Source organism: Xenopus tropicalis, chromosome 6 (genome assembly GCF_000004195.4).
Source record: "Xenopus tropicalis strain Nigerian chromosome 6, UCB_Xtro_10.0, whole genome shotgun sequence".
Classification (NCBI taxonomy): Eukaryota; Metazoa; Chordata; class Amphibia; order Anura; family Pipidae; genus Xenopus; species Xenopus tropicalis.
Window position 1 is genome coordinate 121854011 of NC_030682.2, and position 17379 is coordinate 121871389.

Consider the following 17379-nt stretch of genomic DNA (forward strand, 5'->3'; position numbering starts at 1 on the left):
TTGTGAGCATATTTCTAAAAAAATCTCAAATAAGTTCATCACAGTTTTGTTAAGTCCTTTCAAAATTGTGATTGTTCACAAATCTGCCCTTTAGTATTCATCTAATTTTACTTGTATGTGTACATAACAACACATTTTATATATCTTAGGTTCGGCTAATGAAGCAAGTCATATTCATCATCAAGGGCACCCTCATTTCTCTCAAGACCCTTTGCTGGGTCAGACTCTATTGATAAGTTCTGCTTCTATCCATTCTGACCAGATTGGTAAGTTTTTTTCTCTATAATTATTTGTACTGCTATAGTAGAACATAATGATCACCCACATCTGACAGAACCAGAAGTAAAAGTTAGCCATAGGACCTGGCATATTTTGGGTCATTGGCAAGGGAACTAAAAGTATTGAGTTATTTAATTAAAACTTGGGTTAGGTTCCAGTACTCTAAAGATAGGATCAAATCGAATCCACCAGAAATTAGACCAGGGAGGTAGAACTAAACTTTGCCTAGAGCACTTGAAGATCTGTAATATGCTTGAAATGAAAAAGTACAAACTTAAAAGAAATTATAAAGAGACAAATGGCTGAGTAGAATCATGTTTTCTGCTGAAATTGTGAAAGCTCGTGTTTTTTTTTTTTTAAATGGTGCTTCCAAAACATTGATCCTAGAGAACCAAATATGCATCTAATGTTTATACGGATGACAGGAGAAATTAGGAACCCAGGAAAGCATATTAATTTTGTTAGTATATTAAGTAATTTTGTTAGTACTTGAGTAACAGATCTCAGTTCTCTAGGATCTCAGTTTTTCCTGACACAACACAGGACTGCAGTGTCATTTTCTCCCCTAGGCATTTTGCCACTAGTGGAGGAAACTATTTCTCTAGTCTATGTTGGGAGAGTGTAAATTTAATAATCCCCCAAACAAATAAAAAATATATAAGTGATTGGAGCTATATTATGTGGCAACTATAACTACTTGATTTGTGTTGAAGAGAATTTAGTATCCTTTGATTCACCATTCCCACAAACCAAAATGCCAGTGCAGTAAGTGTAATATATAGTGTTAACAGGAAATACAGTGTTTGTAGTGGGGTCATGGCATATGGAGTTGTGCCACCCAGAAAGCCTACACTGAACACGGCTACGCAAATGATGGGCATGCAATAGTTTGGAAAAATTGCAACCCTTCTGACAGTGGTCTTCTACAAAGAAGACTGTGGAATGTTGTGTGTTTTTGTTTCCAATAACATTGGCTAAATGTTATTATTTCACATGTGCACAACATATTTGGCAATAATTACCCTTAGGTTAATCAAACAAATCATTACTGTTCAACATTTTACTGAAGTTATCATTAGCTTCCCCTGATTCATATGTTTTTATAACCTAGGTCAGGCAATCATAAAGTTTTGAAAAAAAAAAAGATAAAACAAATCTGACGAAATTAGGTCCACACAGAAATTAAAAAAAAAGTAAAAGAAAGTTCTAAGTTATCCTAGTGAATCAGTGATTGCATCTTCTTCAGGTAGAAAATTCTTCAACAACAATATCTTATTGTAGAGAATCCTTTTCTTTGCTGGTGGATACACTTGTTTTCCCTTCAATGTCAAGTACTGTTGAGGCAGTGGCACCTGTATTCTCCTGGAAATAAAAGTTCTCTTGAGAATCCCTTGAAAGTATTATTCATGCATAGCTCTTCCCAGGGCAAGTCCTATGCAATAGACTTTCTCTATTATGTATCCTTCTTTTAAATGCTATTGAAACCAATACTCACTCTGCCCTGTCGAAGGCTAAACAGGAATACTATAATACCCTTATAAACAACAATAAATCCAACCCGCGACACCTGTTTTCTATTTTCAATACCTTTCTACGTCCCTCACAGACTTCATTACCTCACTCTATGCAATCTCCCCAGGACTTTGCTGATTTCTTCATGAACAAAGTGGAGTCCATCCGCAATCAGATTCCCCCCTCTACTAATACAAACCGGCTCCTCCTTCCTCAGCCCCCCTCTTCATGTCTTAGCTCCCACCTTCTTTTGTCGGCTCCGCTCACCACTTGCTCTCTTGACCCTATGCCTTCTTCTCTGCTTAAACACTGCGTTCCTGAAATTACTCCGGCTCTTACTCACATCTTTAACTCTTCTCTGACCTCTGGAAGTTTCCCCTCTTCCTTCAAACAGGTCTGTGTCAAGCCTATCCTAAAAAAGGCCCCGCTGGACCAGTCCTGTCTCTCTAACTACCGCCCTGTCTCACTTCTACCGCTTGCCTCCAAAATCTTAGAGCGTATTGTCTTCTTCCGTATCAATAACTTTCTTAATGCCCATAATTTATTAGACCCTCTGCAATCTGGTTTTCGGCCTGCGCACTCTACTGAAACAGCCTTGTGCAGAGTTACAAACGATCTTCAGGTTGCCAAAGCCAAAGGTCACTTTGCCATACTAATCCTCCTAGATCTATCGGCTGCATTTGATACGGTTGACCACTCCCTCCTGATGCAAATTCTGCATTCGATTGGTCTCCGTAGTCAGGCTGCATCCTGGATCTCTTCTTATCTCTCTAACCGTTCATTCACTGTCTCCTATGCTAACAAAACCTCATCTCCAGTTCCTCTTAATGTGGGGGTACCCCAAGGCTCTGTACTTGGCCCGTTGTTTTTCTCCCTCTACACGCTGTCTTTGGGAGATCTTATCCGTTCATTTGGCTTCAAATACCATCTGTATGCTGATGATATCCAAATTTATCTGTCAACCCCTTCGTTAACAGTTGAAACTGAGACTCAAATCTCTAACTGCCTCCTGGCTATCTCTAACTGGATGAACCAACGCCACCTCAAACTGAACCTAACAAAAACTGAACTAATGATCTTTCCGCCTAAGCCTGGTCCTACCCCCCCCCCCCCCTTTTCTATCTCTATTGATGGCACCCTCATCAACCCCATCGATTCGCCGCGTTGTTTGGGGGTGATCTTTGACTCCAGTCTCTCCTTTTCTGACCACATTAACACCACTGTCAAAACCTGTCACTTTTTCTTACGCAATATTGCCAAAATTCGTCCCTTTCTTTCTACTGCAACAGCTAAGCTGCTCATGCATGCTCTCATCCTGTCACAACTGGACTACTGTAACCTGCTATTAACCGGCCTCCCTAACTCCCATCTTTCCCCCCTACTGTCTATATTAAATACTCCTGCCAGAATTCTCCTCCTCTCACCCAGGAGAGTTCAGGCCCTTGCCCTGCTAAAGTTCTTATCGTGGCTTCCTATTAAACAAAGAATATCTTACAAACTTCTTCTGCTAACCTTCAAAACCCTCCATTCCTCTGCTCCTCACTACATCTTTTCCCTTGTGTCTCCGTATGTTCCTGGCCGACTCCTTCGTTCCTCGCAGAGCAATCGTTTAGTTGTGCCCCCCACTACTACCACGGTTTCCCGCCTTAAACCTTTCTGCCTTGCTGCCCCTTACATTTGGAATGCCCTCCCTGATTTCCTCCGGAGAATCCTCCCTCAGTCTTTTTAAAACTAAAGTTAAAGACTGCCTTTTGGAGCACTCGCCCAGCACCTGATCTGGGAACTGGCACTTATATTGTAGTGTCACCCGCTGTGACATGCAGCACTTATATTTGCCTATTTGTGTCTGTTAGTTACCCTCCCAAATAGATTGTAAGCTCTACGGGGCAGGGACCTCCGCTTTATAAATAAAGATATACATACATACATACATTATAGGACTCATGGCCTAATACTTTGAAGTAAATATGTTAAAATATAATTTTTGTTTTAAATTTGGTACCCAGCAGACACTACTTTTCAACATATTCTTTTAAAAGTGTATCCTATTTAAAGGTTAGAATGTTGTTTATTTCTCAGATCATTTTGTCCTTTTGCCAGTATTTTTGGATGTATTTTATAGATGATCAAACTAAAGTCCTGATCTCTGTAATATAGTGTTTGTTTTGTTTAGTGTTCTATTAAGCAACAACATGAAGGATGACAATTAATTTAAAACCTAGAATTTCTCCATAAGTACTACCAAAATGTACATCAATCATATGCAAGTTTCCTCAAAAGTAATACATTAAAAATACTTGAAAACACTCCATAAAATTAAGTCCCTTCCTTCTTTAAAATATTTTTAAAGGTAGGGGGTTCATTCAAATGTTGGTTAGTTCCTACCTTTCTCTGTTCTGTTGTTGGAGGCAAGTTAAAAAAAAAAAACAACAAAACACAGAGAAAGGAGCAATAAAAAATCCATGTTTGGGGCCCTGGTTATCCGTTAAGATATCAAAAACCTAATATCAAAACCAACAGGCTCCAGGGAAACCTCTTCTAGTTGAAGGTATTGGGTTGAGGTCATTAATATTTAACACCACTAAAACCATATGCCATTAAATCTCCAGATAACAAAATGAATCTACTTGTGAAAAGAACCCGTGTACCAATTTATTTACTTTGTGCCACCCGGAACTAGTAAAAGGCAGGGAGAAGAGTTACATGCCCATGACTTTTCTGCTTACTCCTAGTTCTGGCCCTGGATTATAGTAATCTATGTCTCTTGTTACCAGAGTATAGAATAACGTGCCATTTTTCTATTTATGTGATGGATGTTTCTCTTTATGTGCATTCTGTTGAGTGACTGTGGACTACTATTAACTTAATTTACCTTTTATGCTGTTATTGCCATTTCCTTTAGAATAGGGGTCCACCAACTTTCCCCACACAAACAAAGCACTGCCTTGAATATATGTCAGTGGTAAATTATACAAGAATTACTGATTTTGCACTAAAATACACCCTTTACCAAAGTACCAATGAATTCGTCTATGCCATTTACAGTAACTATTCTTTGTTATTTATTTCTTTTAGCTACTCCAGAGACTCCCTTACCTTCTCCACCCCAGGGATCAGCACAGGAACATTATAAAATATCCACAAACCATGCAACAGTTATCACACATCAGTCTATCCTAAAGCAGAAACAGTTATGAAATATATATAAATATATATAAAGGAACTCTGAACATAAATGAGAAGATTCGCCAACAGCAAAACCAAAAATTGTAAGTGAATTTTGAAAGGGATACCTGAAAATATGTGTAACATATAGGATTAACTGGATGTGCTTGTTTTTGTTGTGAATACTTTTACAGTTCCACAAATGTAAGTTTTATTATGTAGATTTTGTATCCAATGTCTTGAGCTCATTTTATTTACTATAATTAATATTCTGTACTGTATATTGCTCTATGTTTTTCTTTGTAATAATTTTTAAGCCTGCATTTAATAAACATGTATAATGTTTAATTTATACCATCCATATGAAGTCTGCAATAAAGGTTTCTTGTAATTAATTTATGTGAATAAAGGGTTTTATGATCAATAAAAATGTAACTATTATGACCAAAGCTGCAATTATGGTTCCCTTAAGCAGTAGTGCTTTCAGTTCAAGATTAAACTTTCTAGGTGGCTTAATATATAAGGGAAACACACTGGGGAGACAATATGTCAGGATCTCCCCCCCCCCCCCCCCCCCCCCAGTATGTTGAATCACTAGCTTTTTTCCCCACACCAAGTTCCTGCTGAGAAAAAAATTGCATCTTTATATCTAAGTGCTGCCATTTTTTAGCATTTTGCAAGGCTCCCTCGCGGCTATCTAGGCTTGTAGATGTGCGGTTAAGTAAAATTGTAAAATATTATTATTATTATTGTATGCATGTGCCCTCAGTGCCTTACTGTGTGCATTGCAGTTGCATCTAAAGAATAGGGCAGAAGTGTCTCGTTGGCAATGCAGTGCAAGTGCCCATCACAACTCCCCCAGGGAATTCCTGGAAAAAATGCCACATTTGCGCAATTGTGCTTTGCTCACTGTACTTGCAGGCATGAAGGCCCCCTTATGAATCTGAAGAAGATTTTATACACCGGAGGGTGCTTCTCCCCTTGTATTTCCAAATGTTTGTCCTGTAAACGTGTATTTTAATTGTTAGAGAACACTGTCAAATACACATTTTATAGACTGCACTGTCATGTTATTTGCTGTATATTATAAATAACAACATATGCTGTAAATAAACTCTGAAGTATGGTTACGTCTCGTGATTTGTTACTCAAGTTAATGTTGCTCTGAAACTTAAACAAAAGAAGCTATATGTTTTCCCCCGCCCCACACAAATAGAACTTGTTTCTCAATTTGTTTTTCACTTATGTCTTTCATTATAAGGTTCTTTTCCTTTATGTATTATTCATTGGAGTAGCTAATGCTGGGCATCTGGGACTTTGCCCAGTAGATTGTAACAATGCAATCTTTAATTGCTATCAAAGACCTGATACTACATATATTGCTTCATTTTCCTCCCTTAGTGGTGTAGGTCCAGCTGTTTTTGGACAGATGATAGACAGATAGATATAGATAGATAGATAGATAGATAGATAGATAGATAGATAGATAGATAGATAGATAGATGATAGATAGATAGATAGATGATAGAATAAAAAAACAACTGGAGGGGAAGTCAGGAAAAAAGGTGAGAAGAATTAAGTTAATTCAGGTGGATAAAAGGATGCAAGTTCATAGGGAATCTAGGTGATCTATAATTGTATAACATCATTTCAACTTGCACAGTAACTTACCCCTTTTCTTTACCTTTGCTCGGCTTTCTCATTTTATCAGTTCACAAATCCCCTTTAGACCTCTTCTAAACATATTGCCCCCCCCCACACCACAAGGGTTATGGTGCAATTAGGAGACCACATAGACACTTAAGATGTTATGGAGCCACATCACCACTGGAGCTTTCTGATGACAGGGGCCAAAAAAGGCCACTAGCACTATACACATGAAGTGTTGGCTCCCTAATTGGCATTAGATGGTTGCTGGCATTTACAAATAGAAAATGACAAGCACTGCCTATTACAAATATACATGCTTCCAAATATTTAAAAAGGAAGTGCTCTTGTTAAAAATGTTAAATATCTGCAAAATAAGATACAGTGCTGTTGAGCATATGGAACCAATGGAATGAAATGGACAATGCTCAAGAAAATCCGCACCTTACAGTTCCATTTCCAAACAGAAGATAAACTGGAATAAAAATAAAATTATAGTTGAGTAGTAACTTTACCAAATACAGTTTAAAGTGAGTGGAACACACTGACTTACACAATTCCCCACATTTTTTAACATCCCACATCCTTTCTGCATCCTTCACTTAAAGTCTAATAAACTTGTTATGTGAAACAGTGTAAACGTGGCTCTGTACCATTGTTCAATAGAGGAATATTGCTCTATACTCATCCTACCAGAAGAAACGACTTTCAAAAGATGAAGGTTTTCGCATGTACTAATAATTATCTTTTATAGAAAGTATGTCATAATTGCCTTTCCCAAAAGCTTAAAATGTACTGTCAATGAATCTGCAGACACGTCTTTTCATATAATGATATGACTAGATCATACTTTTCCATAGAACTCCACCCACACATTATCTTAACCTTGTAATCAAACTAGACAGACTCAACTTTGCACAAGTTGCAACTTCTAAGCAGCAATTACACTGGCAAACTTTCTATATAATATTGTTGAAAATATGTACAGTGTTTCCCTTTATACACCTTAATTACAAAATGACATAATTACAATGTGCACATAAAAAAAAGATCAACGTTGGATTCCAGCCTTGTATTTAGATTGTCACTTCATGTCCATCGCATCATGTGCTGATTAAGTTATTGTAAGTATTGTCGCTATTCATGAAGGAAAAATAAAGCATCTGTCAAACTACGTGACTACCGAAGTTACACTCTTACCTTATACAAATCTGAATCACATTAAACTGCCATTGTTTCATAAGGGTTGTTCAGGATATTTAATAATACAGTCTACCTTGAATAGTGATGAAGACAAGGCGGGAAACGGTAGATGCCAAATTTTTGCTTATATGCTAGTTAATCTTTCACCATTGACGCTCTATTGATGTTAAGAATGCCCATTATCTTATGTATTTTTAATGCAATCACCCTTCAGAATAATGCAAATGTCACTCAGAAAAAACCCCCAGAAAGGAACTATAAAAATGTCAAGGTTCTAATTAGTTCTGACAACTTAAAAAAAAGAAAGATGTATTTTTTAGCATGATTGTTACGTGATAAACAGAAAAGGAAAGCGGCATCTTTTATTTTAAAGGGCATTTGCACAAATTAAAAGTAATTTTATATGAGGAAAGTTTTTTTCTTTTCCGTCACTGTGTATAGGCTGCTTATATGTGCTCATGATATATCATTATACTGACTGACAATAAGAAAGACATTTATGCTGCAAAGCTTTAACAAACAGGTAGGCTCTGGAAATGCTTACCCTTGAAACAGCAAATATACATTTTGTTATTCTAAAACACTACTTCTGTATATATATATGTTTTATTCATTTCTGTTAACAGTTGCCTTGTGTTAGAGGCTCCATAACTGTAGGGCTGATCCCCCTATTGGGGGTCCTAAGCACTGGTTGGTGAAGCCCACCTCATGATCAATTGGGATGCATATGGCAAAAATGATTATTTTACTGGCCTAAATATTAATAGAAACCCAGCCTAAAGTCAAAGTGGGATTTAAGGTGATATATGAATTAGGTGTATTTTATTCTAATAGAGCAATAGCAATAGCAATAGCCATGTAATAAGATACATATTGGGACTTGAACCAAACCAATCTGATACTATTGATATATGTCTTTCTTATAGATAGGTGAAGGGTAAGGCTAATTAAAAAATATTCATTAAGGATGTGTCAGTGCCATGTATAAATCCCACAGAATACATGGCAGGATTTAGTTTCATTCATGTTGATTTTTAGACCACAAGAGGACATAAATTCGGTAATTGCTGTTAAATAGTCGGTGACACAAGCTAGAAGATAAGGCAAGTCTAGAGACGATTTGTTGATTTGAGTATCATCGCAAACACGTTGCACTGAAACCTAAATGAGCCTATCAGCTAATCAAGACCCGGAATGAAAATGATGAGGCATTAACTTTGCCCTTGGTTATTTTATAATGACATGCTCAAGTAAGAGAAACCACAACATGCCATTATTGTTAGAGCTCTTAATGGTCCACAGAAGAAGGACTGCTAAATCATAAAGAAATGGAGAAGACCACAAATATAAGAAGATTCAATTGCACAAATTGTTTCAATAGTTTTATGACGTGCCTGTTTTTGGTGGCTTTGTGGTGTGAATGTGTTTTTTATAAAGCAGCTCATATTTACCTACTATTGACATGGCTCCTATCATATCCTGGAAAAACAGGGGTGATTTAACCCCTGCTGCCACCTTGCAGTGGCCTAAGTGATGCCCCTCCCCTACAGCACTGGAGCAGGGCAAATGGGGTCACATTGCCAGAGCAGAGAGCATTTTCAATGTTGTTTCCTTTTATGCCGGATTTTTACACAGTGGTACAGCATCACTGAAAATCAATAAACAACTTGATAAATTCACTTCTATGATTTTGAGTTCAGACTGCTTGAAAAGGAAGGAAAAGTTAATCTAATGAAGCTATTTAAAGTACAGAGAGGCTAGCCTATGGGTAAGGGCCCATCAGACACGAAATTCATTAGGCTTGTCCTTGTGTCCTAAATTACTGCCTTTTTGTACAAATTGTCAGAGGCCTTTTACTAATAGTTCAAATTGTTGACAAGTATACTATTTTATAAGCAGTGATGCCTGGTGTTCAGATAGTAATATGGGGTGTTTTGGTCACTGTTTTTTTTTACACAGGATAATAAATAAGTCCGTGATAAGCCCTTAATTGTGCAATGTGTTATTTTTTTTTACCAGTGTATTATACAGGTATGGGATCAGTTATCCAGAATACCTGGGGTTTTCTGGATAAGAGGTCTTTCTGTAATTCGGATCTCCTACCTTCAGTCTGCTAAAAATGTATTTAAACATTAATTAAACCCAATAGCATTGTTTTGGCTCCAATAAGGATGAATTATATTTTAGTTGGGATCAAGTACAAGGTACTGTTTTATTATTACAGAGAAAAAGGAAATCATTTTTAAAAATGTGAATTATTTAATTAAAATGGAGCCTATGGGAGATGACCGTTCAATAATTTGGAACTTTCTGGATAATGGGTTTCTGGATAAGGGGTACAATGTAAGCACAGCATACTGTACAATGTAAGCACAGGAGAATCATGGAACAGATGTAGAAAAAGCACATAAGTAGCACTTATGGCCACCTAATAACTGCAATTCCCTTTCCTTGATCTAAATTAGACATGGGGGTTATGTACTAAAAGGAATTAAGTTAGTCCAGGAGCAGTAACCCATAGCAAAGAATCAGCAGATAGAATTTTATATTCACCTGTTTAAAAGCCAACATTTTATTGATGAGTGAATCTGTCCCATTTTACCGAAAAAGTTTTGATTCACGAAATGGGGAAAAATGAACAAAACGGCTATTGTGCGACTTTTTTGGCACCAATCAATAACCAATACAAGAGGTGAAGAGAGCCCTGTCCAAAAGATCTTACAACAGGTTCATTATCTGAACCTGATTATAAGCTCTCAATTAAGGATTAGTTATATCTTGGTTGCAATCAAGTACATGGTTCTGTTATATTGTTACAAAAAAAATGAAATCATTTTTAAAAATTAGAATTTTTGATTATAATGGAGTCTATGGGAGATGGCTGTCTTGTAATTTTAAGCTTTCTGGATAATGGGTGCCATACTTGTAGTAAACCAAAATGATATATATATATATACAGATATGGGATGTATTATCTTAAATACTCCGGGCCTCAGGTTTTTAGGATAAGGGGTCTTTCTGTCAGTCGCAGGGGATACTTGGCAGGCCCTTCCCAGTAAAGTTACCCAGGTAAGATCCTGTAAGAACTGAGCAATTAGATTCACTGGGGTACAGGGCTGGACTGGGAGTAAAAAGCAGCCCTGGTAAAAGAAAATCAAATCAGCCTCCATACACACGGGTACTGCACATGCACCCAGAGCCAGTAACATGCAAGTTTAAAATTACAATGCATTCTTTTACACAATCTTCAAGCAGGGTCCCTGATGCATATGCCACAGCCATATCCCAGCAGTATTAAAATCACCTACTGTACATAACAGAGCCAATTTAAATTGGCCCAGACTAGCCTCATATCAATAAAATAACATGCCCTAATAGGTACTCCATTTACTGTAGTTTCCCTAACATGTGCGGCCTCAAACCCTCACATATCCCACTATTCCATTTTGGAGCTCAAAGGCCTGCGGCTCCCTTTACAAATACAATGCTAACTGTGTTATTCCGTACTGTAAGAAATAAGGTTATTATGCACACCCCCTTATAAAAATTGTGTATTTCAGCAAGTTCAGCACTTACTTACATTTTGTCTCTTATAAGACATTTGCCAGGAACACTTCCTGCTCTGCTCCTGCAGAGGGAACCAAAGTGCACAGCTAAGGTAGGCAATTTCACCTGGTGCACCAGTTTCCATGTGTAGAAATCCTTATCCCAATGTTTATAAAGTTATTCAAAATTGTTTATGTGCCGCTGCAAGCCAGTTTTACACTGCCTCCAGCACATACAGCCTGCAGTGAGTTACAGTTCAGACACACAGTTAAACCTGCAGAATCATTGCACATGTTGCACAGTAGTTAATGCTGGCTACAGATCCTTTATGCAGCAAGATATAAGTTATATTTCCAGAACAGTATTATACACTAATATGTTATGCTGCCTGTATACTGAAATACTTGTATAGAAGTACATGTTTAGAAGTTTGGGAACTTTTACCTGATGCACCAGTTTCCATGTCCAGTAGTGAATGTTCCTGTTGACTTACAGCTCCCTGCAATAAAAGGAATTATTTCTCTTACCCTACCCCGCACTCTGCATTCATTATCATATGTGCAACAGTACTGTATTAGTAAAGGTTGGGCAGGGGGAAGCCACATATCGCCACGCTGCGCCATGTAAAAATTGTTTTATGCGTTTTTTCTTTCAGCGGAACTAAAACGGTGTAAACTGGTGATCTTCTCAGATTATTTTACACAGCTTTTTACGCTGTTTTTTCAGCGAATTCATTTTACACAGCATAATAAATATGCCCCTTTGTCTCTGAGGTGCAGCCTGCATCAGGGTGTGTCCTGACACTGCTCCTGTCACTGAGCCCTGAATTTTTCACCCGAACCTCCACGTAGAGTGCAGCCAAAGGGGCACAAAGACTTCCAGATTGATCACCTAATGTCTTTTGCCACTCTGTGCTTATTGGTAAAAAAAAAAATAAACCCTTATCACCTGTCACTGCTTGCCATACCTACACACCTATAGGAAGCTTAGTTACTATTAAGTAAGGGGACATTTACTACATTCAATTTTTTTCACAATTTGTATTGTTTTGCAGAAAAATATGATATTGTCATGGAAAAAAATAAAATTTTTGACCATTTATTATGCGACAAAGCCGCGACAAATCCAAAACAAAAAATACAACATCAAAAAGCGAAATTGTGTAGATGCAACCCAGTCGGCCACCTCGCCCCTGCACCTGCATCGCGCACCAACCCCCGCCCCCCCGTGCTTGAACTGGGGTAGGCAGGAGAGGCTCCTGTCTGGCGCCCCCCAATCGTTGCACCCTAGGCAGCTGCATCTTCTGCCTACCCCTAGTGCCCTGGTAAGGTGTCCTTTTTACAAATGAAAAATCTTTCTTTTCTTCATGGTTTCTGGGGTTTTTTCAGGTCTTTTTCCATGTCTCGTTTTTTATTTGTGCTTTTTTCATTCAGATCTTTTAATAAATGACTAGACATTTGTGGTTTTTGTGGAAACGAGTTTAATTCTGGTTTCAAAAAAACTCTAAAACCACGAAAATACAAATGTTAATAAATGCCCCACTAACTCTTAGGGAAATGGCATGTTTGCCATTACTTTAACAGACTTTATGGTGAAAATCCAAATAAAAATCCAAACTCTTTTTGTACCATTTGGTGGCACCAGAATAAATAAGAAAGCCCTTATTATTTACTTTAGAAGGGAAGAGGTGGTTTGTGTTTTATTTCATAATGGAACTGCATGAATATTTAAGGAGAGGGTGATTGATAATACAAACCCCTTGATGGAGAAGAATTGAAATATTTTATTAGATTAAGTGATACAGTGATGGAACAATATGATCTTCCCTCAGTGCTTAGGGTGCCGTGTCACCCAGCACCTCCAGTAAATGCACAATGACACTTTTCAGAGTATTTAAACACAATTCCAAGGTTTGAGAGCGGTGCCAGCAACCCCTTGTACAGAGTAACAAAGAGAAAAGCCAGAGAAACAAGGACACATCAGTCAAATATTTGCGGGCATGATGTATTTTGTTCTGTTGGAAGAGGAGGGTGCGAGGGGGGGCGGTGGTGGCTGCAGCTTTCTAGTAACTTGATGAGCTAATCAACTCCCAGGTGAGGCTGATTAACTAGGTCACAAATTCGTTAGCCGGGCGAGTCAGAACATGCTGTGATTTATAGGCTGCGCCGGCTCAGACCCTCATTATAAGCAGCAGAGCTCCCCCTTTTATTGACTTCTCTCATATAGAACATCACCCAGACAAGCTGACAATTAAGCGGCAGATATTAACAAAAGCATATTTTGCAAAAAAGGGGCAGATAGTAGCAACACATAGGGGCAGATGTATTAAAGTGGGAGATTTGATTTCCTGTGGTTAGCGCTAATCTCACATTTTGATAAATCTGCCCCCTAGAGCCACCACTGCATGCCTATGGCTCATATCAGTAACACTAGTGGGCAATGCCTTGCCCTCCTTATTCCATCGGTTATACATTAGGGCCACAGTTTTCTTTATTTTCATACCATCAATTACTATGGATATCTTTATATGCATAAAATCGTATTATTGCATGATATGGTTTGATTTTGTGTTTTATTTGTATATTAGCTTAATTCATTTAGCTCTTAGGCTCTTATTATTTCTATAAATGCTGTGTATTCCATGATTTTGGCAATAGATATCTATGGTTGTAGTTTATGCCCTTTATACCTTAGTATTTATGTTATTTAGGTCTAGTAAATAGTAGGGCTAAAAACTCTCCCAGGTTTATATACTAGCATAAGCCCTAAATGTGGTTACCCATAACAACCAATTAACAACTAGTTTTGAGTTAGTTAACTGTGAGTTTATAAAAAAAAAAGCAAATATCTTATTGGTTGCAGTAGGTAACTACACTGATGCAATTTAGCACAATGTTAGTGAAACTGCACACAAGTTATCAATGACATGAGTGAAGCTTTGTGGGGCTCAGTAATTACTGGCCTTCTACCGTATCCCAGGAAACCTTTGGGTCCCTTTACTGCAGCAATGAATAAAGCAGTTTAATTTCCGTACATAAGAGAGTACCATTTTCTTTTTTGACATGAATATATAGCATTGTATACTGGACAAGCCATAAATACACTTCCAAAAATTGTAGGCTGATACATAGCTACAAAATACCTTTTTTAAAAAAAAAGAAAAAAAGAAAGAAAAAGAAAAATGTGTCAATAAGTTCTCCCCTTACTATAAAAATTCTACTTCATACAATTCATAACCACTAGGTGGAGACATAACAATACATTTTGCCGCACAAAGGATTTTTTTTTTTGGACGCAAGAATAAAATGTTATCATGAATTGTTAAACACAGATGAATTTGATTAAATACGAATCCAAAATGTTTATTTATGTTTTCACACTAACATTTTCCAAATAAGCAGAAAGAGCATTACTCACATTTGTGCATCTCAGTGGAGGTTATACGCTGGCTGTTAATAACATTCATTTTTATCTATGGGTTTTTTTAACCCCCAAACAAATACAGTTATTTTTAGATACTCGAATATTGGCAGCTTGCCCCTATTCTTCATGGTCCTAAGCACATTTGAAAGAAAAAAAATCAGTGGTAAATTTACCGCAACAATTGTATTTATGTTAATCTCAGTTTAGAATTTGCACATTTGAATGTTCTTTTAAGAAGCTTAATTATAAACTCCAAATACTAATTGTATATTTATTTACTTATTAAAGGACTCCAATGATTATTAATGATAGTTCTAAAATAGTATTCATTCTATAAGTTATTATATTAAGAAAAGTTTGGGGAAAGGGTCCTTAATATAAAATATATATCTTTCCACTTCTACGAATAGTAACAATCAAAATTACTAGCCAATAATTTGATTAAGTTCCATACAGAAAACTCTTTAGGTGCAGCAGTTGAGTTGCCATTCAGTTTTTGATTTGGGAGAATAAGTGATAAGGAATTGACTCAAAGAAAGGTCTATGGTGATACTCAAAGATATTTGGATATGTAAATACCAAGTCCCCAGTTCCCTCTTCCCTTTTTCCATTCTTGCATTTAACTCGTAATTTCAGACTCGCCTCACTTGCTTCCGTGGCATCAAATACATTTCCCCAGAAAGATTGAGAACGTATCAGCCCTAACTCAGCCACAATCCAGAAGGAATTTAGTTATATCAAGCAGACTCATTACGTGACATTCTTCTGTTGCTTCTAGTTATATGTCCTTGTGTAAAATACCCCTCTTTTTTTTTACTTCTTGTCTCCTTTCCAGAATCAAATTAAAAGTGTCCAGCAGAGAATGAATTTTCAGTTTCCTTGAGATCTCTTTTGAAAGAATAAAAGTCATCAGAAATCACAGTAAAACGGTTAATAAACCCCCTTTTCTTCTCTGCCAAAGTGTTCGGTGACACTCTGAATTTTCACATAATTTGCAGACAGCATCTCATAAAACACGGGCAAAATTTATTCATTTCAAATTAAATAGATGTAGCACGGAGTAATCTTTCTCTATTAAATATGTCACTTTTTGCAATTGTTTCTTAATATCCCTCACAGCTTCTATCTGAGATTAGCACTTTTCTTTGCTACAGTTTTACTAACCTACTGAATTATTCACTGAAGCATAACCTTCAGATATCAGGTTAGAAAGACCTTGATTATGGTAGGAAGTGAACTGTATAAACCATTTTCTTTAAAAGAAATTTCCTTACTATAGAAAATCGTATACTGGCAAGGTATAGGCTGCATAGAAATTAGCTTTGTAATTGATGGGCTCTGGTCAAGTGAAACATCCCTGCGTTTTGTTTACAATAATTCGCTTCGAATAAAGTAAAAGTCATTCAACGTGGGAATGCGCATTTAGGGAATAAATATACATATACTTTTGTGTTTAAGATTTATTTTTTGGTATCTCCTATCTGTTTCATTCCAAGCGAGGTGGGAAATATAAGTCTCTCTGTTCCCTGCAGAGGTTAAGAAAGGAACGTTACAGCTTTGTCTATATCCTGTTAGAAACATCTAGCACAACAAATTTATATTCATTACTTGGGAGTGTTTTACACCGAAATAGTGTTACCTAATTTCTAGAACTGTGTAATTCATAAATCATGAGCTAAATTGGAGACCCTGTTCAATTACAAGCTACTGTATAGAGGAGATACATTTCCAGCACTTCTTTCCAGTATTTATTGTATGACCAGGTTTCTTTATTACTTCAGTGTCACTTCATTTCATATATATTTTTTATTCATATTTATATATATATATATCCAAAGCAGTCTTGGCGGAGGTGCTAAATTAAAAGCAATTTACTCTCTTCCATGGTTGTTTATCATGGTAAAATCCTCAGTTTTCTAATAACACATTGTGACATTGCAGCAGAGCTAGTTCTGCTCATTGGCTTACTTGTCTGATATTCATACTTAGAAATGAGAAGTAATTACGGATATCCTTAAGACACAATTTAATAATTGGCTTCAGTTTAACACCTTTTTTTAGCCATTTCAGAATGTACTTGAAAATCGTCCAGAATACAAAAATTGGATAAAATGATGTCCTTCCTAAACAATTTCAGGAGCTAATATCACCATCTCTTAGCACCAATAATATATTTCCAGCTGACTACAGCAGTGCATTTTTAACAAAAAGCGGAACTGATGTTTGTGTGTGTGTGTTTGAAATGAATTAATATTTAAAATAAGTTTTAGCTTTATACAATATATGTCGAATGCAGAGGGATCAGGTGTTGCCATATGAGGTTCCTTTTGAGTAAAGGGACCTTTCATTTAATATAATGAGCATGAATTTCTTAAAGCCTCATCCATTAGGCCATCAGGCACATTAAAACCTTCTTGACCATTCGTGACCTATAAGTATAACAGACTGCATATTGCACGCATATGTGCATTTATTCTAGAAAGGTTCCATTAAAAAAGTAATGCTAGCAAAATGTTTACTCCCATGATGCTCCTGCTCAGAATGGTAGGAATAGCACAGTTTTATAATGAGTGAATATATTTTAGTAAGAAAACTTAACACAAT

The 17379-nt window shown here is 36.8% G+C and overlaps 1 protein-coding gene across 2 annotated transcripts in view; it reads left to right on the plus strand.

Annotated features, from left to right (window-relative positions):
• The window catches only part of hnf4g (hepatocyte nuclear factor 4 gamma), a 47626-nt gene extending 41540 nt beyond the window's left edge, over nt 1-6086 (plus strand). For both annotated transcript variants that reach the window (XM_004915166.3, XM_002939588.4), the window contains exons 9-10: nt 150-266; nt 4867-6086. In XM_004915166.3, the coding sequence (XP_004915223.1) occupies nt 150-266; nt 4867-4988 (239 nt within the window). In that variant the 3' untranslated portion in view covers nt 4989-6086. The remainder of the gene's footprint in view (nt 1-149; nt 267-4866) is intronic.
• The last annotated feature ends 11293 nt before the right edge of the window (nt 6087-17379 follow it).